The following is a 25,993-nucleotide window of genomic DNA, read 5'->3' on the forward strand; positions in this document are numbered from 1 at the left end:
AAGGGAGGAGAGAAAAAGAAGGTAGAGATAATGCCTAAAGGGCTTTCACCCATTTGGTCTCATCCTGGCGTGTACTTACGTACTGTAATGAAATAAAAGACGGGGTTCAGTTTGGGAAAATAAATGAGATTAAGAGATTCACTGCCCCGGTGACTGAAAGCAACAGGGCCCCGGTGTTATTTTGTTTCTCTGGAGCACAAATTAGAACCATAAGAGCCAGGAACAGTGCATGGGATCCACATTAGCACAAATAATTCAGGCAGACGGCATTATGGGAATTAAATTGCCGGGCCTTATTTGCTGCGGAAGGCTATCATCGAATTAAACAGAAAAAAGGCTTCAAAGTTTCATTTGCTCTACTGAGCATACAAAAAGCCGGAAAATATTTATCTTCTACCCCATACATCAGAGCCCCTATATTTGAAATATTTACATGGAAAACACAATTGTGAAGTACTGTTTTGTTGAGTTAGGAAGGAAGGGTGACAGAATTTAGATAGTTGAGATTGCATTTCGTTAGGTCTTCATTGTCCACGCCCAGTTTGTGCTCGGTGCGCCACGGAGAAAATGCCATTATGATGGCAATCTAGTCAAAATTAAATCACATGTACGGCAAATATGCTACATGATAAGGAAAAATGTATCCCTTATCTCTACACTAGGGAGATAACAGGCAGTCAGGCAAACAGAGAGCCCTGGTATGTGGATGAGCTCACTGTGACAGGTACCAGTGCTGTTGTGCGTGTGTGTGTGTCTGTATGAGTGCATGTGTGTGCGTGTGTGTGTGTGTGTGTGCGTGTGTGTGCTTGTGTGTTCGCGCATGCGTGTGTGTGTGCATGTGTATGTGTGTACATGTGCATGTGAGTGTGTGTGTGCGCATGTGTGTGTGAGTGCGTGCGTGTGCGTGTCTGTGTGTGTGTGTGTGCGTATGAGTGCATGTGTAGGTGTGTGTGTGAGTGCGTGCGTGTGTGTGTCTGTGTGTGTGAGTGCATGTGTGTGTGCGTGTGTACATGTGTGTGTGAGTGCGTGCATGTGCATGTCTGTGTGTGTGAGTGTGTGTGTATGAGTGCATGTGTACATGTGTGTGTGAGAGTGTGCGTGCGTGTGTGTGTCTGTGTGTGTGAGTGCGTGCGTGTGTGTGTGTACATGTGTGTGTGAGTGCATGCATGTGCGTGTCTGTGTGTGTGAGTGTGTGTGTATGCGTGTCTGTGTGTGAGTGCATGTGTGTGTGTGTGTACATGTGTGTGTGAGTGCATGCATGTGCGTGTCTGTGTGTGTGAGTGTGTGTGTATGCGTGTCTGTGTGTGAGTGCATGTGTGTGTATGAGTGCATGTGTACATGTGTGTGTGTGTGTGTGCATGTGTGAGTGCGGGCGTGTGCATGTCTGTGTGTGAGTGCATGTGTGTGTGTGTGTGTGTGTGTGTGTGTACATGTGTGTGTGAGTGCGTGCATGTGCATGTCTGTGTGTGTGAGTGTGTGTGTGTGTGTGTGTGTGTACATGTGTGTGTGTGTGTGTGCATGCGTGTCTGTGTGTGTGAGTGCGTGTTCTCTTACCCCAGGTGTACGGTTCGGATGTGCCTCTGGATCCCTGCGGCCGTGCTGAGGACCTTCCCGCAGTTCTTCCACAGGCACTTGAACATCACCTTCATGGAGTTCTGCCACAAGCACAGAGCAACAGAGCGTACGGTCACACACCAGCGCTTTACACTCTCGCACCTGAGACACACACGCCTTCAGAAGCCAGCCGTCCAAGGCCTTTGGCCCAGAGACATCAGCCACCCCTCCCCTGCAGAAGGGGCCCTGGCCACAGAGGATAAAGCAGTGAGACACTGATGTCATTAACGGACAGTTAACTTTTACAGACAACCCGACCACATTAATGAAAGCAAACTCTCTTATTCAGAAGTAGACTCCAGCCACATTTCTACACATGAAGTTCCTCTGGGTAAGAGAGCATCTTCTAAATGAATACAATGCACTGATGTGTCTAAATTAAAGATATAGAATTTTACAGTTTACATTTTAGCCATTTAGAAGACGCTTTTGGCCAAAGCAATTTACAAAAGTGCGTTTTACATGGTAAGGAAACACCGTGCTACCAAGGAAGACTACAACTGCTCAAATGCTTAACCTCTTGCAGTGTAAAGTGTACCACATGTTTCTCTGCACGCTGTATCATTAATATTGCAGTATCTTAAATTCTAGTTATTTTATGACAACACAAAAAATTGCTTACACTGTGCATTTTTTGGATGGCAAAACAAACACATCACCAAATGGCTACAACCCACACAGAGACTACACTGTGAACACAGATAATGCCCGACTCCTCAAGGCAAAACGTACTGTATTAACCAGAGAGGAACATCTACAGACTCCTAGAAAAACCCATCCGTCCTTCCTTCAGGATGGAAGATCCAGGCAGAAACGTTATGGAAACACACAGCATTTTGTTTGAGGGAAGCAACACCTTTGTGTTGTTTGTGACCCCTCGCTGTCTACTTCCACCCGCACACTGTCATTCTAATTTACTTTTTTTCTTTGACACTCACCACTTTCATTCTAATGTTTTTCAATTTCATACACACTCACATTGTCATTCTAATTTGCTCATATTTCTTATACACTCAGCACTAATTCTAATGCACTACTAATTCTAATGCACTGTTTGATGTGGAGACAGTCAAAACACTGTCGAGTTTGGACAATCATAAGCCTGACAGACCCGAATCCTGTGATCATGTACCGCTATACAAAATAAATCAAATAGAATAAAATTGAACTGATAAATTAAAATTCACTCTGGAAGAGGATGCGAGGTCTCTGCAGCCTTCACTTTGAAAAACAAAATGAGGCTCTTCACACATTTTTGTTTTTCTACATGTCGTCGAGAGGTTGGATGTTGACATTCACAGAAAAGATTAGAAAATTAAAATGCTAATCGCTTGCGTAAATTTGCAACCCGAAGTTAATGAGATTGTGCTTTGGGATTAGACTGAACTAGAGGCTTATGCTAGAAAGGCATAGCGTCGTACCATGACAAAAGTTCAAACTTGCATCGTGTTCCAATGTAAAACAAGCACCTTCATGTATTAAGGATCTCCATATGATTTGTTCCGTTGTTGAAAGAAAAAAGAGAGCTTGCTTACAAGTAAACAAATTATAAATGAACTTTAGAGTTTTCAGATCTTGTAAATGCAACTTTTATCCAATCAGCCAATGGCATTTAAAAATCTAGAGGGATAAGGCATTTTAATAAAGAGTCAAACATCACCTTCTTTTACACTGAAAATGTACTCATTGCACAGCTTACAAAGAGCATTCATACAGTCGCTCTAAACATGAAAGTTCACACAGAGGTCAAAGGCACCAATGCCATAGAGGTGGCCAATTTTACTTTGTTTGCAACCACTGATCCGCGTCAAAAAATGCTAATATAATGGGCTCCCGAAAATCAAGTGTTATCCACTTAATTCTGTTTAAACTGCACAAAGCGCTATTATGATTAAAATCATTTACGCCAATATGATTAACATTATGTTATGCTCCGAGCAGCATTCATATTTAAATCGATCACGGGGAGCAGATGTTTTGCCTCATGCATTTTCATAAAAGGCACCAACACAATAACTGTCGGATAAATACGCGGCGAAATGAACGCTATTCGCCTCAGCCCTGTGAGCCTGAAAGGGTGTGCAGTCACCTTTCCTGCGACATAATTCCATCTTGCGCATCAATTCAACAAGCTCGGCGAGAGCAAGCCATCGTTCAAATTTTGATCCTGCGCATAATCACTTCAAACGCACTTCACAGGCGTTTTTTTTTAATCGCCTTGAAATAATCCTAATTTCGAACCCGGCTGTCATGTCGGATCATGTCTAAATAATTACAGGCAGCGTGAATCATCCAAAAAGGTAATTACGAGCGAAAAACAATTGCCTGAGAAAATGCAGAGAGGCAGGGAGTGTGCCCTTTCACGGCACTGACAGAAGATTACACAAACAAACACGCACAAGGGAAATGGGCTCCAGTCTCAATTGGCTTAATAGCATTCATTACACGATGCAATAAAGCACCCAAACGGTCACGTGACCGACTGTCGTTTTCTCTCGCCTCTAAGAAATAAACGGAAGGCTCTAGCAATATCAATTTCACCCAGTCACTCGCTGAGAAAGCAGCTCCATCCGCAGAAATTGCGGGAGTGGTATCATAACTAGGTGAAATACTATGAAAGTTTAAATGTTTCAGCTTTTTGCACACTGGATTGCAGGGTAAACGTATATTCAATGCTGTAGCAATGGTAGTGTTGTAACAGCAAAAATGCAATACAAGGGGTTTTTTATTGTTCTGTAATTTGAACTCTCTAATTGTAATCACCATTACAAGAACTTGGGATCAGGGATCTGTATTTATTTGTAGAAAACATGCAGTAATGTGTAATGGTGAACAACTATAGCTACTCCACCGAGACTACATGCAAACTACAACTATTTGCATGTGAACCTTGGTATTTTTAACCACAGCGATTGCTGTCGCAGGATGTAAGCCTAGTTCGGAGTGGTTTTGACGCTTCATGCTTGCAGAAGGACTGAACATTTAACACACAGTTCTGCTTACCCTTTCACCAGCTTAGCTCCTCGAACGCACAGGAAATGGAAATTTATACTCAAACTCTCAATAAGATCGTCTTCTGAAAAAATCTAAAATAAACTATGCTCTGATGGCCTTTTGAGTCCAAAGAGCTAGGGCTGTATCCGAGACCTCTATACATTCTATTCAGGGACATACGTCTGCGTGAACGTGTATGTGCATTTCCCGTACACAAAAATAACACACACACACACAATTTTGACTGAAGCAGTCAGTGCATTTTGCAGACTGACACCACTCCTAACCTATCGAGAGTAAATAGGACCATGATATTTAAGACTTATCTCTTCGGTCCTTGGTGCTCACAGATTTAAGCAGTCCCTCCAGTGTATTTTCTCCCTCTTTGGGAGTGGTGAGCAAATAAAGCTGTGTGTTAGTGGCCCAGTCGCCGGCTACTGTGTGCTAGATTGCCGTTATTGATCTAAGAAGGCCAGAAAGAAAAATCGCTCATTTTAATGCCTGAAGTGTTTCTGCGTGACGGAGAAGTAATTAAGCGGCATGAATGACAGGGACGAGGGGGACGATGACAGAAAAAGCACACACGCCCGGCGTCCTCGAGCTCCGCAGACAGAACCCCGAGACAAAGGGCGAAGCCGTTCGATTCGGCCCCAGGAAGGAGGGGCGGAAAATACCAGGTACAATTGACGTGCGCTCTGGAGAGGGGGGGCACGCTTCAATATATAGGATCTCTTTATCGAAAAGTTAAAATGGCGGCACGTGCGGGAGGCAGAGTTTTTTTCCGCTCACGCCCCGTCGATGTTAGTCGGAGAGCAGGATCGATCCGCGCGTTCGGGGGAAAAACGTGGCGCCTTTGTTTCCTCCGGCTGCTCGGCGGATGATGTCATCGCTGGCGCTTGAGCTGCGCAGCCACGGTTCTGCCGGGGACTCTCGATTCGGGTGCCAGTCCGTCCGGCGGGAGGGAGCGAATCGGGACGCAGCGCTCGGGCTCCGGAAGCCGTACGGCCCGGACGCGCGCGTTTCTCCTCTCTCTCCCGCGCGCGGTCGCGCGGACTCTGACCCCCGCGTAATCACGTCAAAGGCTCGGAGAGAGAGGAGCAGGTGTGAACAATCTTAACGGACGCCCGAAACGCACGGAAGGCTAACGGCGTAGGTCTGCGTGCAAAAACAGAGGCTCCGCAGAACTGCTGATGTATCACCATGAGGGCTGAGACCCAGACCAACTTCACAGCCTCTTCCTTCAACAGAGTAAACACAACAGAGAGCTTTTTATCAGAGCGCTATCTGCAGGGAGAAGATGGTTTTAAACAGGCTTTTGCTCCTTTTAATGAAAAGCCCAGGCTGACAGCACTGTCAGTTTGCGTTATCAAATGGAGAGCTTTGTTTGGGCCACACAGGACTTGGGGGGTCTGAATGCCCACTGGTTCTTTTTGTAGGTATAGGACACACCTCATACTATACATACAGAAGACAGGTGTAGTGGATGCTGTAAGATAACTGAATTAAAGACAGGTTTCTGATCATGAAATGCCTGCACCTTAAATAGCACCCATTCAGTCAGCTGGGCCTTAACCTGGAGTGTTCAGACCTCCCAACTTTCTTCAGCAGTGTCACACCTGGCGGCGCTGGGACCCAAAATTCTCCAAACACAAGCCCCGGTCATGTCCACCGCCCCTGAGGGAGTCTGGCTGAGCACGCGCTCCCGACTCCGCTCCCATCCCCCCCCCCCCCACCTCCCCGAGGGGGCTGCTCACCTTGCGCTTGCGGGGGATGGGCTCGTCGACACGCTGCTCCTCGCTCGCGAGGCGTGGCGCCCCGCGGCGGCGAGGGCTCTGTCCGGGCTCGTGAGTGACGTCGTCGGCGCGCTCCAGCCCGGCTGCGCGGAAGGGCTTGAAGCTGTCGCGCGGAGAGGGCCGGGACGCGTGGAGGTTGACTGGTCGCTGGCGCTCCACTCCAGCTACGCTGCTCTTAGCTGGACGGTGAAGCCCGTCTTCCAGGCACCCTTCAGACATCTGCCGATAAAACCAAGCGACGCTCACACTGGGCGCAGCCATGCAACGCCCATTACAGGCAAACGCACCATTACAGGCAAACGCACCATTACAGGCAAACGCACCATTACAGGCAAACGCACCATTACAGGCAAACGCCCCATTACAGGCAAACGCACCATTACAGGCAAACACACCATTACAGGCAAACGCACCATTACAGGCAAACGCACCATTACAGGCAAAGCCCATTACAGGCAAACACACCATTACAGGCAAACGCACCATTACAGGCAAACACACCATTACAGGCAAACGCACCACTACAGGCAAACGCACCATTACAGGCAAACGCACCATTACAGGCAAACACACCATTACAGGCAAACGCACCATTACAGGCAAACGCACCATTACAGTGGACAGGCTAACGGGAGGAATCTTTATGTCAGCTGTGTTAGAAACAGAAACGATAGCAGAAATTCACTCCTCCACCATGTGGTGGCGCGTGTGAGCTCGGCTCCGCAGGTGCTCACCGTTGACTTTGACGGGCGGGCTCCGGACCAGCGGGCTGGTGGACAGGGTGGTGAGCACCATGGCCGCCGTCACCTTGTCCATGTCCACTTCCTCCTCAGACTTCCTGCGAAGATTCAAGACGGGGCAGAATATCACTGGGCGTGCCTGATGGACTCTGTGTGCGGTGCACCTCACAATTATCTCTAACAAATCAAAGTGAATGTTCAGTTTCATGTTCAACAGAAAACGCACACACTGCATGTCTGGCGGTCAGTGAAAGTAATTACAAAAATGTTGGGTGAAGAAATGGCACCACAACACTCAAAGTTTCAGACTGAAAATGGATCGGTATGTGCCCTTCCTTCCGTTTTCATAGTCAAGACCTGTGACTTCACCCCTCTCTGTTAAAATAAGCTTGAGCTGACTGAGTGGACTCAGCTCTGATGTATGATGTCTTCTGTGAGAGGAACAACATGGCCGTGCTTTCTAAACCGCCATATGGACGTATGTGTGTATATATATATATATATATATATGAATACACCTCCAAGCCCACTTTGTGCTAAAGCTTCGTAGCTCTGCTTTTACGGAACAGCTCAGTCTATGCGAGTAAATGACGGGAGCCTGCAGAATACGTGCCAAATGGAGGATATTACCTTTCAAATGAAGTTTTCCATTTATAGATGATTAAAGGTGATTTAAAAGTCATCAAAAGTGTTTTTTTCCACCATTATGGGGGAATTTTTTTTAATCATCGGGAGAGTGGCACGGTTGCCTACTGCAAAGAAACCTCTTAACACACGACACCATCTCCGCCGCTGAATGCAGGCTGGCCCTCTAACAAAGCAACAGGGCTGCACTCCAGAGACGGTTCTTAAACGAGATTGAAAAGGGGAGAAAGAGCTCGGAGAAAAGACCGAGAGGGAGAGGGAAAAAAAAGCAGGGAGAAAATCTCCCTGAAATCCATTAGAGAGACAGCCTAATTTACTGGGCCTCCGCTCGGGAAAATGATGTCATTACGCGCAGCGAGTAAATCACCCGGGCGGCCGCGGGCCCTCTTTGTCCCGTCCCCCCCGCAGGAGCCACTTCCTGGTCACCTTGGGGTGGCGCGGGACCACGTGACCGCGCGGCAGGGTGAGGGGAAGGAGAAGCGTTTCCGAAACGTCCCCAGACGCCGCCCTAATCGAGGCCTCTCACATCTGTGCGTGGATGAAATATTGCACACTGGGAAAAAAAAAAAAAACGCCATGTATTATTAAGATGTGACATATTGCCTCAAAAAAAAAAAAAAGATAAAGGAAAAAAGCCCCCAAATCACACTAGTCATTAGTGCCCTTATCAAGACACGGTTGTGTCACCCATTTCTTAGGGGAAAGTGATTAAACAGACTTAGGGGAGGCGTTCCACTGAACAGAGTGCATCTGACGTGTGGGACCCGAAAATGGGTGTGGAGTGGATTTAGAGAAATGCGATCTATCTGTCCACTGGGGAGGGTAGTGGGTGGCCCACACCATTATGTCTAAACTAGAAGGGCCCTCAGTTACAGATTTTATACTGTTCAACTTTTTCTGAGGGGGTGGGGATGTTTTTAATCCATCACCTATATCTACAGTCCCACAACACAATCCAGGCCCCTGCAAAAAACGAAATACACCTGAATATTCTCTCTGACATTTTACGAAACTGCGAGGTAGAAGTGCCAGCATAGTGTATTCATCAGTCTAAAACGGTTTCTGGATTTAAAGCTAGCTTCCCTTTATGCTTGTGCTATTGAAGCATGATTGTCCTTATGGGCCACCGTATAAACCCACTAAAGAATCTGTTTTAGTTGAACACCACAATCTACTCCGTTTCTGCTGGTCAACACCAAAGCACTGCAACCGTCAATTTACGCTCCTATTTCCTAACGAATCTACACTTCAGCCTCCAGCACTGGTACCGCCGGGGCTACAGGCCGCGGCGTTTCCGCAGCGACCGCGCGGAGAAACCCGCCGTTCCCAGACCGAAGGGGGCGTAAACCTCCCGAAACGCAGTCCTTCGCCCCCCCCTCGTTAGCGGGGCTGAGAGCGGCCCGAACGCGGAGGGTAAATGAGAGGGGGTGGGGGTGGGCCCCCCGCCAGGGACAGCCGTTCTGCGGACATCTGCTGCTCCCGGCCGGACAGATGCGCCAACCCCGTGGCTGCCCTCGCTCCGGGGACAGACGCCTCGCTGGCGGCCGGCGGAGGATAATGTGATCTCTCAGCGCCGACATCTGTTTCGCGTTCGGGCGAGGACCCCGGCCTCCGCTGCCCGCCGGTGTCGCCGAGTTTGGGGACGGGCGCAGAAATCCCACGGGGGTGGGGGGGTGGGGGGGGTGGGTTGGGGGAGGACTAATTGAATGAAAAGCAAAAAAATAAGAACAAAAATACAAATTGGGTTGCGTTTGTCTTCAGATGAAACCATTTCTCTTCCCTCTACCCCCTCACTCAGTACTGTGTGCGGGGCTGGAAAAGGAATCTCAAACAGATGTGTTTGAGCGGAGAGAGAGAGGAGTTGAGAGCATCCACCTGCGATGGAGAAAGAGTCCGCCTCTGACACCGAAGCCTTACGTTCTCCTCACATTAGAGGAGAGAATGACGCCCATACAAGAAATCAGAGCTCCATAAGACAATGTTTTGATTTGGCTCTGTACAGCACAATTTTACATTTGTAATCAATATGTGGTTAAACAGCACATTCTCAGTTTTGATTTAAGGGTATTTTTTTTATAAATTTTGATTTCACCATGTAGAAATTACAGCACCTTTTATCCCATTTCAGGACACCATAATGTTTGGACTGATGTTTCCACCATAATGGAAAAATGGCTTCACAGGTGTTTCTGATTAGTCAGGTGTGTTCAATTGTGTCCTTAGTACAGGTATAAGAGAGCTTTCAGTGTCTAGTCTTCAGGCTTTTTGTTTGCCTTTGAAGTCTGTTATTGCCGTCTGTCAACATGAGGAGTTGTGTCAATGAAAGTCAAGGAAGCCATTATGAGCCTGAGAAATAAGGAAACACACCTGAAACCTCAGGCTTACTAAAATCAACTGTTTGGAACGTCATTAAGAAGAAAGAGAGCACCGGTGAGCTCAGTAATCACAAAGGGCCTGCTAGGCCAAGGAAGACCGCTGTAGATGATGACAGAACAATTCTCACCACAATGAAGAAAGACCCCCAAACACCTGTCCAACAGAAGAGAAACAGTCTTCAGGAGGCAGGCATGGTTGTGTCTGTGACTACTGTCTGAAGAAGACATCACGAGCAGAACTACAGAGGCTACACTGCAAGATGCAAACCAGTAGTTAGCCACGAAAACAGGATGGCCAGGTTACAGTTTGCTAAGAAGTACTTAAAATAGCCTGCAGTTCAGGAAAAAGGTATTGCGGACAGATGAGACCAAGATTCACGTGTATCAGAGTGATGGCAAGGGTGAAGCGTGGAGATCAAAGGAATTCCCCATGATACAATGCACTCCCCAGCCATCTGTGAAATATGGTGGTGGGGGTGTAATAGTTTGGGCATGTATGGCTGCCACAGGTACTGGATTACTTGTCTTTGTTGATGATGTAACTGTGGATAGCAGCAGCAGAATTAATTCTGAAATGTACATATGCATTGTATCCACTCAGATTCAACCAAACTCAATGAACTGAGTTTCATGCTACAGCAAAACAACGATCCTAAAGGTACTGCTAAAGCAGCAAAGCTTTTCAAAGCCAGAAACTGTAAAATTCTTCACTGGCCAAGTCATTCACACGATCTGAATCTAATTGAAAATGTGTTTCATATACTGATGAGGAAACATAAAGCATCTAGTCCCCGAAACAAGAAAGAGCTGAAGATGGCTGCAGTACAGGCCTGGCAGAGCATCACCAGAGAAAACAATCAGCACCTGGCCATGTATACGGGTCACAGACTTCAAGCAGTCCTTGCATGCAAGCAATATGCCACAGAGTACTAAGCATGGCTACTTTCATTTACATAAGATTAAAATGTCCCAAACATTATGGTGCCTTGAAATGAAGGGGTTTTGTATGAAATGTGCTGTAATTTCTACATGGTGAAACCGAAGTGTATAGACAGCCTTAAATAAAAGCTGAGAATGTGCACTTTAACCACGTGTGCATTGTCTGATTGCAAATGTAAAATCGTGCAGTACGGAGCCAAATCAGAACCTTGTCCCAAACATTATGGAGCTCACTGTATATCAGCAATAAGCAAAAGTCTGAGCTTTTAAATCAAGCCTGCAAAACAAGTAAACAAAAAAACCTGACTCCCTAACCAAAAGTCTAACATAATAACCTCTCAGAGATCTCTACGTACTGTGGGTTGCACAATGACAAAAAATTATTTTACAATTACTGAACAGAGCACTGGTCTCCGGGTAGTGGCTAGACAGATAAATGCATTACACCGCCAACAAGCAGTTGTTTTTAAAACCCAGGCCCACAGCACACCTCTGAAGACCCTTAAGAGATCATTAAAATCTATTTTGGAAAACTATTTAGGATTGTATTTATGTTACCTGGGAGATGCTAATCGCGTCTCGAAAGCCAGGTGGTGCATTTGCGTCCCCACAGGTTTTGCGAACGTAGCGACCCGGTCCCACCAAAATATAACCACGCCGGGGAACTCGAGCCCAGCGGCTCGTTTTAAGAACCACACGCCAGTGGCTGTTGCGTGTGCGGTTTTTGGGAACGTCCTCATCGTGTCTTCAGACCAGACCAGGAGCACATGACGGATTCAAAACAAGTCCAATAAGGCTTGTGATAGTGGAGGTAGAGTCATGGATTATTTTTTCTGTGTGTATTCATGTTTCTTGTCAGTTGTGTTCTTCCTTTTTTTTTTTTACAGATTGGTTTTGGAGAGCAGTACACCAGAGCAGGAGATGGGGTGGTATTTAAGTTAGAGGAGGTTGGGTGAGTGGGAATTATGATCAAAACTACGATGAGCATTAAGCCAGGAGTCACTGTTGTTCAGATCCAATGATATTTCAATATATTGATATTTTTAGATATGAAGCTTATAGCAATATTTACAGGATCCCCCCTGTATTATGAAATGTTAATATATTATCAGAAGTTATGTTGCATTTTCTTGGATGTTAGCCTACTTCTTTACGGGTCCAAAAATATCCATTCAGGCATTCTAAATTCCTAAATGTCAGTCAGGTTTTGCTAGTTCCATAGACCATATATAAACAAAGGGCCTAGTATTGTGTTCCTTACACCCACTCTGATATATGGTCAGCCTGTTGTATTATCAAATGTTCTGTTTTATTATGAAATGTCACAATACTGTTTTTTTTGTAAAAACATTTCTGGTAACTAAAAAAGTTGGGAGGGGGACATAATAGAAAAATAATAATAGACATGTTACCAAACAATGAAGGTTAGTGCTCTATTTCCAGTATACATAGCTTTCCAGCTCCGGCCCCAGCCTGCAGTCCCGGCTCATCGTCCTCCCAGCAGCCCCCGCTTCACTGCAGCCGCCGGGCTATGACCTCACTTCCTCATAAACAACGGGCCGTAAACCAGCGACCTCCCGCCCACAGCCTTTCGCAGTGCTAACATCAGCCGCTAACGGTACGGACGTCCTCCCGCGCGTACGCGCGTCTGCATACGCCGCGGCGTGAGAGCAAGACTCGCGGGCGGCAGTGGAACTGTGGGAGGAGCGCAAACCAAGTTTCTGAAGATACATTTTCGGGGGGGGAGGGGGGGTCAAAGCATTCTTATCTGCACAGCTGAGCGAAGCCAGGAGTACGAATCAAATGCAACAGAACAGCAGTTAAAAACTAACAGAAGCAATAGCCAGGCTCTTTAATTAGTGCGCAGTGCAGTTTCCTTGCCAGGGATTTGATTTCCCAGTCAAGGGAGCGTGAGCATGCAGTACTGTTCCGTCCTGCGTCTCTGCACAGTTTCCGTTTCGGGGGCAATGAAACTGAGCATCAATGTGAGAGTCCTCGCCGCCGTGAAGCCGGCCTGGAACTGGGCCGCTGGCGGCACTGTATGTTTGCCGACGGGCTGGCCAACGCCGGGGCCCTCAGACAGCGGGACAGACCGCAACGCTCGCGCCGCTAGCTGCCTGCGGCGATTCGACATCTGCCGCCCGGCCCCCGAACGCCGCCGAGGCTCCGCGCCGGGCTGCGCTCCTGTTTTTCTGCCGCCCAGCCGGTTTAACCGAACGAAGCCGCCGCGATCTTTCCCTTTCACTGAGAACCACAGCCGGCGGGCTCCCCCTCGCCCTCCGTTTCAGAACCCCGAGCCGCGCGGCCGCGGCGCCGACACCGGTCCTGACGTCCGAGCGTGATCTCCAGAGCACTTCCATCTCAGCTCCGTGCCACTAATAGCACTATCCGCACAGTCAATACTCCACCCTACACGTAATCAAGATAAATGCTCTCCCCCACCAAACCCCATTGAATGGTGAGATTAGATCATTACACAGACGCATTGTGCCCGCCTCTAATGAGCGTTAGCGGCAAATCGGTCTGCAGAAAAAGAGGAATCGATTCTCAGCGTCCGAGGGACGGAAAATGAGCGCGTCTGGTGTCCGTGTCACCCCGAATGTAACCCGCCATAACCGTTTGTCTTCTGCGCCCGGCTTTCTTGCCGTACCGAATGACTGCCGGCGTGGTGTTATTTTGGCAGGAGCGCCTTTGTTCTCAGGCTGCTCCGCCGCACCCCACTCCTAAGCCCGCCTGTTTGCCCGGTGCACGTGGGTGTGGGGCGACTCCCTCCCGCCCCATCCGTGCGGGCTGCTCCGGGGGGGAGGGGGGGGGGTGTGGGGAGGGTTACTGTCGGTCGGTGGAGCCCCAGCAGCTGGCGGCGAGCCAGGTCCCCCCGCCCCCCCGACACCCCCCCCCCCCCCCCCACCCGGCTCCCTCCAGTAAAGACAAATGAAGGCCGAGGCATCTGGCAGCCAGCCAGCGCCAAGCCGAGCCCAGCCGAGCCCAGCCGCAGTCAAACAATCATTCCGCCCCGGCGCTGGATATCCGCGCTTACCTTCCGATCTGCGCGCCGACGACATACAGCGCCGAGCTCGCGCTCGCTCTGATATTTATACAGCTTTACGGGACGCCCCACCCCCGCCCCCGCCCGCCCCTGCCCGCGTCCGCCTGTCAATGTAACGGCTCTCTCTGCGGGACCCTACACGTCGCTTCTGCCAAACCGGACGTTTCCGGGACCCCAAAAACACGTGGCCGAACCGTGTGCACGACCCGGTCGGGATCAGCGACTCCCCGCCTCAAAACTATCGCCGTATTACTTCCCAAGGGCCGTCGCACACGAACAACACAGACCCAGCACTGACCAGGGCTTGAAATTGCCACCATTTTGGTCGCATATGCTCCCGAAATTTAATCTGTGCGACCTCGAAATATAATTGGGAGCATTTGTGCGAGTGCAAATAATTGTTCTGGGAGTGACCTTTTTTTTTTTTCTTTTTCCAGTCGAACGTCTCTTTCTCCGTACATTCGCTAGTTAGTACACTCAGTATGTGCCTTGTGAGCCGACGGTGACCCTTCTAACCAATCGTGAGCTTGACATTCTTACATTCTTACCTTTAATGCTGATTTTAAATTGGTTAATATTAGCCTTCAATCACTCCCTTTCGCTGCACTCCACTGTCACGTGACACAGAGAGCTAACGCGTTAACTAATGTTACCTGAAGACAAAAGTTTATGTTCAATTTATTAGCGTTATCAAAAGCTATCAAAAGTTGAAGCGAACGATTACGGCATTTTTTTTTTTGAAACATTAACGTAGTGTTTTGTGTAGCGACCCGGTTGAAACAGCTAAGTTCTCCGATGCAGTTTACTGGTGGTTGATTTAGTTAGCGGTATTAATGTGACGAGAAGCGCTTTGTCGTTTGAAAGCATAACACGCAATTCCTTGAAGAGTCGACACATTTTAGGCCTGACAGTTTAACTTACTTGTAAACCGTACTGTTATATTGTCGTTTTTTATCAACAAAAAATCTATTGCATATATTGTTGGTGCTCCTTACATTTTGGTGGGTGCTCCTAACTTTTTGAAGTTGGGAGCACCAGTGCTACGAAGTAAAAAAGTTCATTTCGAGCCCTGTTTACACTGATTTCTCCTGTAACCTACGTCCCTCCATCACGGCCTTCTTCGGCCACGCAGCGGACGATTGTGAGGCGCCAGGCCCGGACGGCATTAAGCGTGAAGGACCTTTCAGGGGAAAGCGGGGTTCTGCTGGAGGTTTGCGCCCGCAGGCCAGCAGGAGCCGGCCTTCCGTCCGGACCAGGTAGGCCCCACACACCGGCGCTGGAGGTGAGTCACCCCTCCCCCCCCTTTGTCATGAAGCGGTTCGAGACGCTGAAAAGAGGAGTAACGTTCTGATCCACTCGCTGGCTCGCGTGTACTGGATGCTTCCTCGCGCAGCGTCCTGCTGTAAGCCAGCCAGCCAGCCAGCTTCTGGAGCCACAGCCCATTACGTCAGCTCCTGAGACGGCCAGCGCTGCGCTCGCACGCGGGACACGGTGTTCCAGCGCAGCAGCTGAGACTGGCCCCTACCTGCAGACTCACACGCATGCTACTCAAATACTGCTAATGCATGAACACGTACTACTATGGCCGCAGTGTTCCCGATCCTGTAACAAACCTGGTTTGGATCCCAGCGCTCGCTCATGTATGAGCTGAAACCGTGGAATGAGTAACCGGCAATTCATACGGGATTAACATCAGCCACGGTTTTGTTTTCTGCCTTTTCTCTCAGCTTTCTATCTCTCTGTTTCCCTTTCACTCTCCCTCTCCCTCTCTCTCCCCCCACCCTCTCTCACTCTCTCTCTTTCTCTATCTCTCTCCCTCTCTCCTCTCTCTCTCTCTCTCTCCCTCTCCCTCCCTCTCTCCCTCTCTCCTCCCTCTCCCTCTCTCCCTCCCCCCCCCCCTCTCCTCCCCTCTCCCTCCTCTCTCTCTCTCCATCAGGGCCAGGGGTCCCGGCTCCGGTGACCTCCGGGCAGCGGCAGCATCTGGCCGGCCGTGTTAAGCCCAGACGGAGACGGCCGCCGTGTCCGAGACTCTGATCCCGTCATTACCGCTAAGCCCCGCGCACGGCTCCGCGTGTCCGCCAGCCCGGCCACCCTCTCTCCCTCCCTCCCTCCCTCCCTCCCTCCCTCCCTCACTCGCTCCCTCGCTCCCTGCCCACCACCCACCTCCCCGGGACCCCACAGACAGACCCCATCAGCGCAGAGGGAGCAGCGCTTTCGCCATTACCTCCGAGGAAGACGGCCCCGGAGCTCGCCCCCCCCCCCCCCCCAAACCACCCCCCCAGCGCCCGAGCCCGCAGGAAGTACTACGGCCGCTATCTTCGCCCATCATCAAACATCGCCCGCATGCTGCGGGGGACAAGCTTCCCCCCCACTTAAATATTTACTTAAAGGGCGCACTCGCCGGGCTTGTGTTGTTGCTGGGTCTTGTGTTGGGGGGGGGGGGGCAGCAGGGGGGTTTAATGGGGCCGAGCGCACAAAGAGGGGCCCGGGAGAGCGCCCCCGAGGAGCAGTAAAAGAGAGCGGGAGGGCCGTCCGAGCGAGTGAGCGGCAGATCGCCGGGGGTTACAGCCACGGCGCCCCCACCCCCGGGTTTCCTGTCCAGGCGCGTTATCGCCCATAATTCGCCATTACACACGGCCGAGAGGACGCTGTTAACCCCCGCCCCCCCGCGGGAAACGCCAATCAGACACGCCCATCTGCACCCCTCCCTCCCTCCCCGCGTGTTATTTCTGTGGGTGGGGGGGGGGGGGGAGCCCACCTTAGAGGGGAGATCGATATCTGGGTGCAGCCAGATGGAATCGAGGAAAATAAAAAAATTCCACGATCTCTACTCCGTAGTTTTGGGCTCCTCGGGCACAATGCCTGTCGGTAAAGTCACGTTTAAAGGAATAAACCTGACACACTGGGAAGGGGGAACTGTCTCCTTTCATTTTATTTATTTTATTTTATTCGATTTAAACCGAATGACGGAATTTCACCAAGTGCCACTGCGCTACTCTGCAGTCTTTCCCGTGCAAAGAATTCAGTAGATTGTAGTAGAATCAATTTTTCTGTACCAGTTAATTAACCGGGAAACCAGGCAAACGAGGCAGTTAAAGTCATCTCAGTTTTCTAAATTACAGAAACCGGGCAGCTAACTTCCCCTCCCTGAGCCCAGAAATGCAGTCAGAAACCAGGCGAAACTTGCGTGTTCCTTTAAAAGCTGCTATTCGGCTAACGCGTGTGCCCTCCACGTCGGCAACGGCGGTTAACGACCGGTGTTCGGTAACGTCTTTGTCACGCGGCCGCTGGCCGGAGGGAGGAGGCGGCGCGCCGCGTGCGGCGCTGACCGCGGCGGCGGCGGAATAACATCTGAGCACGAGCGAGCGGAGGGAAAAACAGGAGAGCGCCGAGACAAAGGGAGGGAGAGGAGAGGAGAGCGGGAAGGACTCGTCCACACAGCCGAGGGAGGGGGGGGGGGGTGTTATTGTTCACACGGGCTGCAGGAGGTACAGAGCTGCGTTTACGAGCATCACGTCTCGGCCACTCCCACAGAGCGCTTTATTAGGGGCGGGGGGGGGGGGGGGTGGAGGACGACGGGGATGCCGCGAGGGGCGGGGGCGGGAGCGGGGGGGCGGGACCGTGCCCTTCCTCGTGGGTTGTTTTTTTTTCGCCGCCGTGCCCAAACGAGTCGAGCCCGCCCATTTCATCCCCAGCGCAACAACAACAACAGCTGAGCGTTCTTTGTGACCGTGAGCATGCGCTCTTGCGCGTGTGTGCGGCCACCGGTTCGACACCGCCCCCCACCCTACCCCCCCCCAAAACCGCCCTTCGCCGAAGGAGACGCCGCCGGGCAAACGCCGGCCAGAGAGGAGAGGAAGAGAGCGAGCGGACATCGAGAGGAAAGACAGAGAGAGCGAGAACACCGCAGACGCATTCCGTCTGAGGCAAACTCCATCGCTCCACGTCTGCTTTGTTGCAGCCTCTCGATCGATACGCCCGCGATCTGATATTAAAACCAGAGCCTTCTGAGAGGAGGTGTGTTAGAAGTCCTCTGCAGCAGCTTGGCATGGTGCTTGTTTTTCTCTTCCCCTTCTTCAACATCGTCCCCCCCCCCACACCCACACCCACACCCCCACAAACACAGGCAAACTCATACGCCTGCACTGGGAACGAAGCACCGTCACACGGCGGTGCTGCCGATTACACAACGAGCCTCGCTCTTCGGACTCTGGTGGAAACTGCGGACAAAACGTAGCACTTCGCGACCTGGCGTTTTCGCTTCTCGAGCCGTTTTTTTAAAAACACAAAAAGCGACGAATCGACCGCCGACGGTCGACTAGGGCCGGTAACAGACCCTGAACATGTCCCGGTCCAGCCGAACGCGTGACCTTCACCTTACCCCACCCCGGGGCCTTGAGAGATTGCGCCCGTTACGGCGCTAAGGGTTAAAGAGGAGGGCTAAGGGTGGATTAGCGGTTATTTAAAGAGAGATACGGAGATGGGAAAAATGAGCACTGAGGGCAAGGTAACCTCAGCCTCTCAACCTCACAGTTTTAAGTTTCGTCTTAATTACCGTCCCGGCAGTGTAAGGTTGCCAGCCCGCTGTTGGGGGGAACCAAAGAAGACCCCCAGAAGGCAGAACCCAAAAAAAGCCCTTATTGGATCACCAGGGGAAACTGATACTCGGTTCAGTCTATCGGAGTCAAGACCATTCTGGTGGGTTGCCATGTGCGCGACAGCATCCCCGCCTTTGATTGACTGCCCGCTTCATTTGCTCTTCTCAGGGAATCGCTCAAGCGATTGATCGATATTTTCACTAGCTCATTTGCACGATTATTTTCATTACTCATCACGCACAATGCAAAATTGCCAGGGTTACAGCAAGCGCCGGATGAGGGAATTAATGCATAATTAATAGGCATGACAGCAAAAACACCGTAAGTTGCGCACCGTAGTAGATCCACGTTTGTTGACAGTTAAGATTCGAGCGAGGCGAAAGCAGTACTTACGGAGACAAAGGACCTGGGTGATATACACTGGGAGCACACGGTATATCATATATTTAAGTGTGCGGTATATTTTATGCACTTGGAGCTCCAGCAGACATTTCTCCAACATCTGGCACATTAACCTACAGAGCGCGGGGAGGACATTATTTATTGAAGCCCTGCGAATCCCCCCGTGGCAAAGCCTGATGGTTCACTCCACAGTCAGTCAACACCACCAAAAAAGATGGAATTTACTGTACAAATCTTACTGATTTTGTTTTCATACCGAAGGATAAACAAAGATCCCACGGTGGACTTGTAATTAATTAGTCTGCCTTCTCAGCTGAGCCTGACAGAAAGACTGAGTAACCTGGCAACCCTGGAAGGATCAAGAAGCAGGAATGTCGATGACTGGAGAGGGAAGGAAATGGGAAATGGGTCTCATGGACAGAGAGAGAGAGAGGGATGAGAGAGAGAGAGAGAGAGAGAGAGAGAGGATGCTCCCCATCACCTCTACATACTGGTCCCAAACCACATCCTTAACTTTCACATCAGGATAATAAACAGCTTCCTCTCCGTTTTGAAATGGGCACAAGACACAGAGAGAATCATTCATCACCGCTTCAAAATTACCACCCATTTCATTCCAGTGCGACATTATAAGAGGGGAGAATGTAGAAAATCCCAATTCTGTACACATGCTCGCGATTTTATTGCCATTTTGTCAAATCCAGCTGGTTCTAAACTTGATAAAAACTGAAAATAACAAATAAAATAATAAAAACAGGGAGGTACATCTGACGTCTTGCTGAAAGCCGCCTATACATCTCAATCTCTTTCTCTTCTCTCTACTTGGAAGGGGATCTTATCTTCGGCTGCTTTCCACCCCGTGGTGCTTACTGGCCCTTCACGCTAAACCGTGATAAAATTGATGAGTCTGCCCCAAATTAAATCGGAACAATAATGACACTCTCATGCAGGGAGCTAAATTAGTCTGTCTCGGTTTTAATTAATAAATGCTGTCAGCTTGACAGAAATCAATAATTTATATCACCAACTACAGTGCAAAAATTGATGGGCATAATTAGAAAGGATGAAAATGTTTATGGGGTCCATTTTAATTGGACATACAGTATATTACCAGAACAAGGCAGTGTCCGTGTCAAAATGTCTTCGCCCCAAACCAAAAAGTGAAGCTTGTTAAAAATATATGTATATATTTAACTATTTTACAAGAGTCCGTATTATGACCTGAATGTTTAAAAAGGTAAAAGTTAATGCACTGTAATGGAATTGGCAATGTGAGATTTTGGCAACAGAGACCTTAGAATGCATGCATGTGGCACATTCTGTACACGTGATGGAAATACTTCCGTGTTCACTTCCCTGGGGAAAGCCCTGCCACATGAGCATTGCCAAGTGAGCCTTAAGCCATGTTCTGAGGGCCACAACAGGTTTTATTAGAGGTACATTACCATGGAATGCTTCAACAGCTTAGACTCTCCAGCAGATGTAGTGTCTGGTGAGAAGCGGCGGTTGCCAACCTCGAATCTGGGGACCCCCCCTGTGTGTGCTGGTTTTTCTTCCAACCGGAGTTGCAACCCCAGAATTTTAACAAGCAGTTCATTTTTTTTTCATCAGGTGCTTTTCACGTTTAGAGGAATCATATCCCCTCTTAGGCCAAATTATGTCAGAAATAGCTATGCATGCCATGAAGACTTAAAGTCCTGTGTTCACGTTGTACGTTTTGTTCTATATTGCAAGCAATTAAATAAAAAGTTGATACATTTTTTTTTTTAACTGAACAAATTAGGTGCATCAATAGGCTCTTAATTAGTTTGTTCAAAGCATGTGTTTCAGTTTGTTCATATTTTTTTAATGAATGTTTTAACACAACGCAGGTTTGGCTCTATATCATTTGCTTTGTCTCTGAATTCTTCATTATCTAACAAATGGTTCGTTTTAGTGGCCATGTGTCCACACTTTCACCAATTAGGATTACCACAGGCTTTAATTTGTTCAGTTATATCACTTTGTTAGCTCTTTTATGTAATTGTTTCTAATACAGCACAATAAGCCCAATGAGAACATGACATTTTTATTCTCCATGGCATGCATAGCTACTTCTGACAATGTGGCTTAAGTGGGTAAATTATCCCTCTAAACATAAAAAGCACTCAATTAAGTGAAATTAACAGCTTTTGAAAATTCTGGGATTGCGACTGAGGTTGGAACATAACCCAGCACACACAGGGGGTCTCCTGGACCAAGGCTGGGAACCACCGGAGTAGAATACCATTATAAAGTGTGTGGAGCACAGCAAAACTGCACACTCCAAGAGTACTGAGAAAAACAAAGACTTGGTTTTTGCATCAGCATGAATTACAGACTGAATAACCTAGCCTCAGAGTCCTTTTACGTTCACCCAGCATGCTTAAAAACAGGAGTGACAGAACACCAGTTTATGACATCAATAAAATCTATGGGCTACAAATACAGCACATCTGTTAGAAGCTTCAAAGTCACTATCGTGTGTGATAAGACAGCAGCACCTATTATTATTTACTGAATACCATCATGGCTACCATAAATAATTAGTGTTTTAATTTTATTGTGACAGTATTTTTATATTAGTATAGGCTTTTATGAGCAACTATAACTAAATTATTATATACAGTTAGATGCAAAAGTACTGGAACAGTGACACATTTTTTGTTGTTTTGGATATGTCCTCAAGCACAGTATGTTTTCAATGAAAGAATGAATATGAGGCTGAAGTACAGACTGTCTGCTTTAATTTGAGGGTATTTACAGGTTATCCACAGCAGGGATTATAGCCTGTTTCAAAATAGTCCCTCCATTTTAGGGAAGCAAGGTTAATTGGACATTTGGCTGCTCAGCTGTTTCTTGGCCAGCTGTGTTTCTTTGCATCACTGGTTCATGCACAATAAAGTTTAAAAAGTTGATTAGATTAGATTACAGTAGGTCCAGAAGAGAATTTGTATTTGTCCGTTGCTGTTGTCTCTCAACATGAGGAGCAAATAAGTGTCAATGGCAGTAAAACAGCCCATCATGAGGCTTACAAAATCTGAATAAATCAATCATAGACATAGCCAAAATCAACTGCTTGATACATTGTTAGGAAGCAGGAACCCACTGGTGAGTTCAGCAATAACAAATGACCTGATAGACAATAGAAGACCACTATAGTAGATGACCAAAGAATACTTTCAATTGTGAAGAAAAAACCCCCTTTTAACCGTCGAACAGATCAACAATACTCTTCAGGATGTAGGCATAGATGTGGCAAAGCTGACCATAAAGAGAAGACTACACCAAAATAGCTTCAAAGGGCTAACCACAAGAAGCAAAATGCACCAAAGTGATGGAAAGATGAAATGCTGAGAAAGAAAGGAATTTCTCATGATCCGAAACACCCCCTTCATCTGTGAAACATGGTAGAGGTAGTGTTATGGCTTGGGAATGTATGGCTGCCACTGGAACTGGCTCACTCTTCTTCACTGGTGATGTGCTGCAGATGGCAGCAGCAGGATGAATTCTGTGAAGTGTGCAGAAGCACACTATCTGCCCAGATCCAACCAAATGCCTCGAAACTCATTAGAAAGCACTGGCAGCAATGACCCCAAACACACTGCTAAAGCAACCAAGGGGATTTACAAGGCCAAAAAGTGGAGTGTCGTTGACTGGCCAAGTCAATCACCTGTCCTGAAACTAAATTAACATGTGTTTCACTTGCTGAAGACAAGACTGAAGACAAACCACCTCAGAAACAGGAACTGGAGATGGCTGCAGTACAGTACAGATGGCTGGCAGAGCATCACCAAGGCAGATAATATGGGTCGCAGACTTCAGGCAGTCATTCAATGTAAAGGCTTTGCAATAAAGTACTATATACGATGACTTTATTTCAGATTTAGTTCATTTGTCCAATTATTTTTACTCATCTAAAATAAGGGCTATGTATAAAAAGTGCTATCATTTGGACATGGTGTAACCAAAGTGTATAAAAAATATCCAGAAATAAAAACTGAGAATGAGCACGTTAACCACATGCAAATTGCTTTATTACAAAGCTAAAAAAGAATTATGGAGTACAAATCAAGAAAAAATATGTCCTTTCCCCAAACATTACGTGTGTGTGCGTGTGTGTGCGTGTGTATGCGTGTGTGTGTGTGTGTGTGTGTGAAGAGTGGGAGAGAGGGTACTTGTCATTTGATCATACTGATATTTTTATGGTTCTCATTAATGCAGTTGTGGTACGATATTTCTGGGTCAACCAACATGAATATTTATCTTTTGCTGAATATTTATATATTGCATCCAAGCCTTGACACAATGAACCCCACAAAATGAAGGCGGGCGGGTAAGTGGCCTCATATATTAACAGGATTCAACCATGCAGCTCACGTGCAGCTCACACACACTAAACAAATACTCCTATAAAACCTGCTGTAGCAAACAAAAGGGATTTTAATCATGATCTGCAGCCCTATCGCAACTGCAATTAAATGCCATTCTTTACTGCTGCGATGGACACACAAGTCCCAGCATCCCCTCCGTCTTTGTTCTGTGAAAGAAGCCTACTTGCAATATGAGACATGAGAAGTCATGACTACAACTCCCAATATGCCTCAGTATGACTCATTTCTAAAACATCGATCCGCACATTACAAAATAAATTATGGGGCATCATATGCATCTTTGGGTGGTGAAAAATTCACTAAAATACTACATTAACCTGCTATTAACCTCTCAAAATGCAGCACTAATGTGACAGCTAGATATGATTTAGAAGCCATATTTATGTTATTCAGCATGAAAAGAAAGAATGCTTAGTGTCGTAATATTATTTTAGTAGCTTTTAATTATTTCTATGAGCCACACTAATATTAAAATTCCAACAGAATATGAAATATTAAATATGTCCTCGGTGCATTATGGTGGTGGGTTTCCCCCAGGTGTTAACTACGAAGGCGCTGCCCCTCCGTTGGATTTATGAGCAGCTCTGCAAACCTTTACATTCGATGACTTCAGGCAGCCATTGAATCTAAAGGACTTGCAACCAAGTACTAAATATGTCCACTTAATTTAAGATTTTTAATATGCCCATTTGCACGAAAATTGTGTCAAGAGGACTGATAGCTGTTTGTTGCCCCCTACTGATTGGGAGGCCTTGAGAAACATGCTATTTCACTGGTTCTCAGACTTGGCCCTGGGGATCCCTGTGCATGCTTGTTTTCGTTTCAACCACAAGTGCAATCCTAGAATTTTAATAAGCTGTTCATTTATCTTAATTAGATGCTTTTCCTGTTTTGAGGGATTATTTGCCCTCTGAAGCCACATTATGTCAGAAATAGCTATACATGCCATGAAGAATAAAAGTCCCATATCCATGATGTGCTTATTCATATTGCAAATCATTACACAGAGATAAAAATTATGTCATTAAATACTAAGTTCAATCAACAGGCTCCTAACAGGTGAAAGTATGGACACCTGGTTACTTAAACTATTTGTTTGGTAGGCAATTAAGAATTCAAAGCCGAAGAAAATGATAACAAGCTAAGCCTGCATTGTGTTAAAGGGGGAAAAAATATGAAAGAAGTTCTCGTGTGTTCAGCCTCCTTAGTTGAGCAAGATTGGCTGTAACAAAAACCAGCATACACAGGGGGCCCCAGGACCAAGTTACTGTATTACATGCCACTAGAAACTGCCGTACATACAGAGCAGACCTCACCAGGAGCAGCATTCCTTCTGCAAGGCCAATATTCTTGTTGTATTTATTTCAACGGCATGCTAGCAAAGCCCATCAGATATGCATTATAAAGTATTGCACTCGATGTGCAGATCGGCCAGAGACCACATCCAATCTGATAAGATATGCTGAGAGGAGCAGGCTCAAGTGAAAGTTTCTGTTTACGAGCAGGAAGGCGTCCAACACAGCAGATCTTTGGCCTGGGCAGAGAGGAGAGAGAGGAGCTCTTTTCACAGGGCAATCACATGGTCTGAAACCAGCAGTCACCACCCCTTTCTGAAGCGAACTGTTTTCTTTGGCAAACTCCGAACAGCTTGGCTGAGAAACCATATTGTTCAGACGCTCTGCCCCCCCCCGCCCCACCACCACCACCACCACTACCACCGCCCCCCTGCACGTTTCCGGAAACTATCAACCGTTGCAGAAAAAGATCTGCGTGCACAGAAGTGAAAGGCAATTTTGTCTGTTCGACATATGCAGAAACCTACCCCGATGAAACCCACAAATAAAGGATCTGTCCAATTAGCTTCCTCGAAGCTTGCTGCTGTGCTGTGCTGTGCTAGCGTACGCTGTCTCCATGCACAGTGGCAGTTAGCATTACGCTGACAAACTACTGTGGATACAGTCAATGAGGAAGCATCTTGTAAAAAGGGTAGTCATAGCTATTGCATTGGGTGGGATTAAATGAGAAGCTAAAGTGAAAATGATAAAGACCAGAACAAAAAATGAATGTTCTTGATCTGCATATAACAGTAGCATATAACAAAAACATGACCTTGGGCTCAGTGTACCATCGACATGCAAGAAGACAGCGAAACAAAGAGATTTTGTGACTGCAGCCGGGAGATGCATAGCTAGACTCCAATAATGCAGTTCCTCATCTTTGCAGGCCAGAATGTATTGTTTTAGTGCTCCGCAATAATTACAGAAATGTACTCTTTCCCCCTAACTCTACTTCACTTCCTCTGCTTGCAATTAGCTCTCCGAAGGCTATTTGTTACATTTCGAGGGCTCTGTTTCCAGAAGTCGGCTCACCAGCTCTTATTACCGTTGGTCATTTCCTGCGTGAGCAAAAATAATAACCCTTCCAAGAATAGCATA

The 25,993-nt window shown here is 47.6% G+C and overlaps 1 protein-coding gene across 1 annotated transcript in view; it reads right to left on the reverse strand.

The window, feature by feature from the left end:
- LOC135260352 (zinc finger protein 704-like) overlaps nt 1-25,993 on the reverse strand; it is a 52,062-nt gene that overhangs the window by 13,195 nt on the left and 12,874 nt on the right. Inside the window, exons 3-5 of the mRNA XM_064345585.1 lie at nt 7,095-7,239; nt 6,363-6,620; nt 1,555-1,655 (exon numbers count right to left, since the gene is read on the reverse strand). Coding sequence (XP_064201655.1) covers nt 1,555-1,655; nt 6,363-6,620; nt 7,095-7,239 — 504 coding nt within the window. The remainder of the gene's footprint in view (nt 1-1,554; nt 1,656-6,362; nt 6,621-7,094; nt 7,240-25,993) is intronic.

The sequence above is a fragment of the Anguilla rostrata genome, chromosome 8 (assembly GCF_018555375.3).
Source record: "Anguilla rostrata isolate EN2019 chromosome 8, ASM1855537v3, whole genome shotgun sequence".
Classification (NCBI taxonomy): Eukaryota; Metazoa; Chordata; class Actinopteri; order Anguilliformes; family Anguillidae; genus Anguilla; species Anguilla rostrata.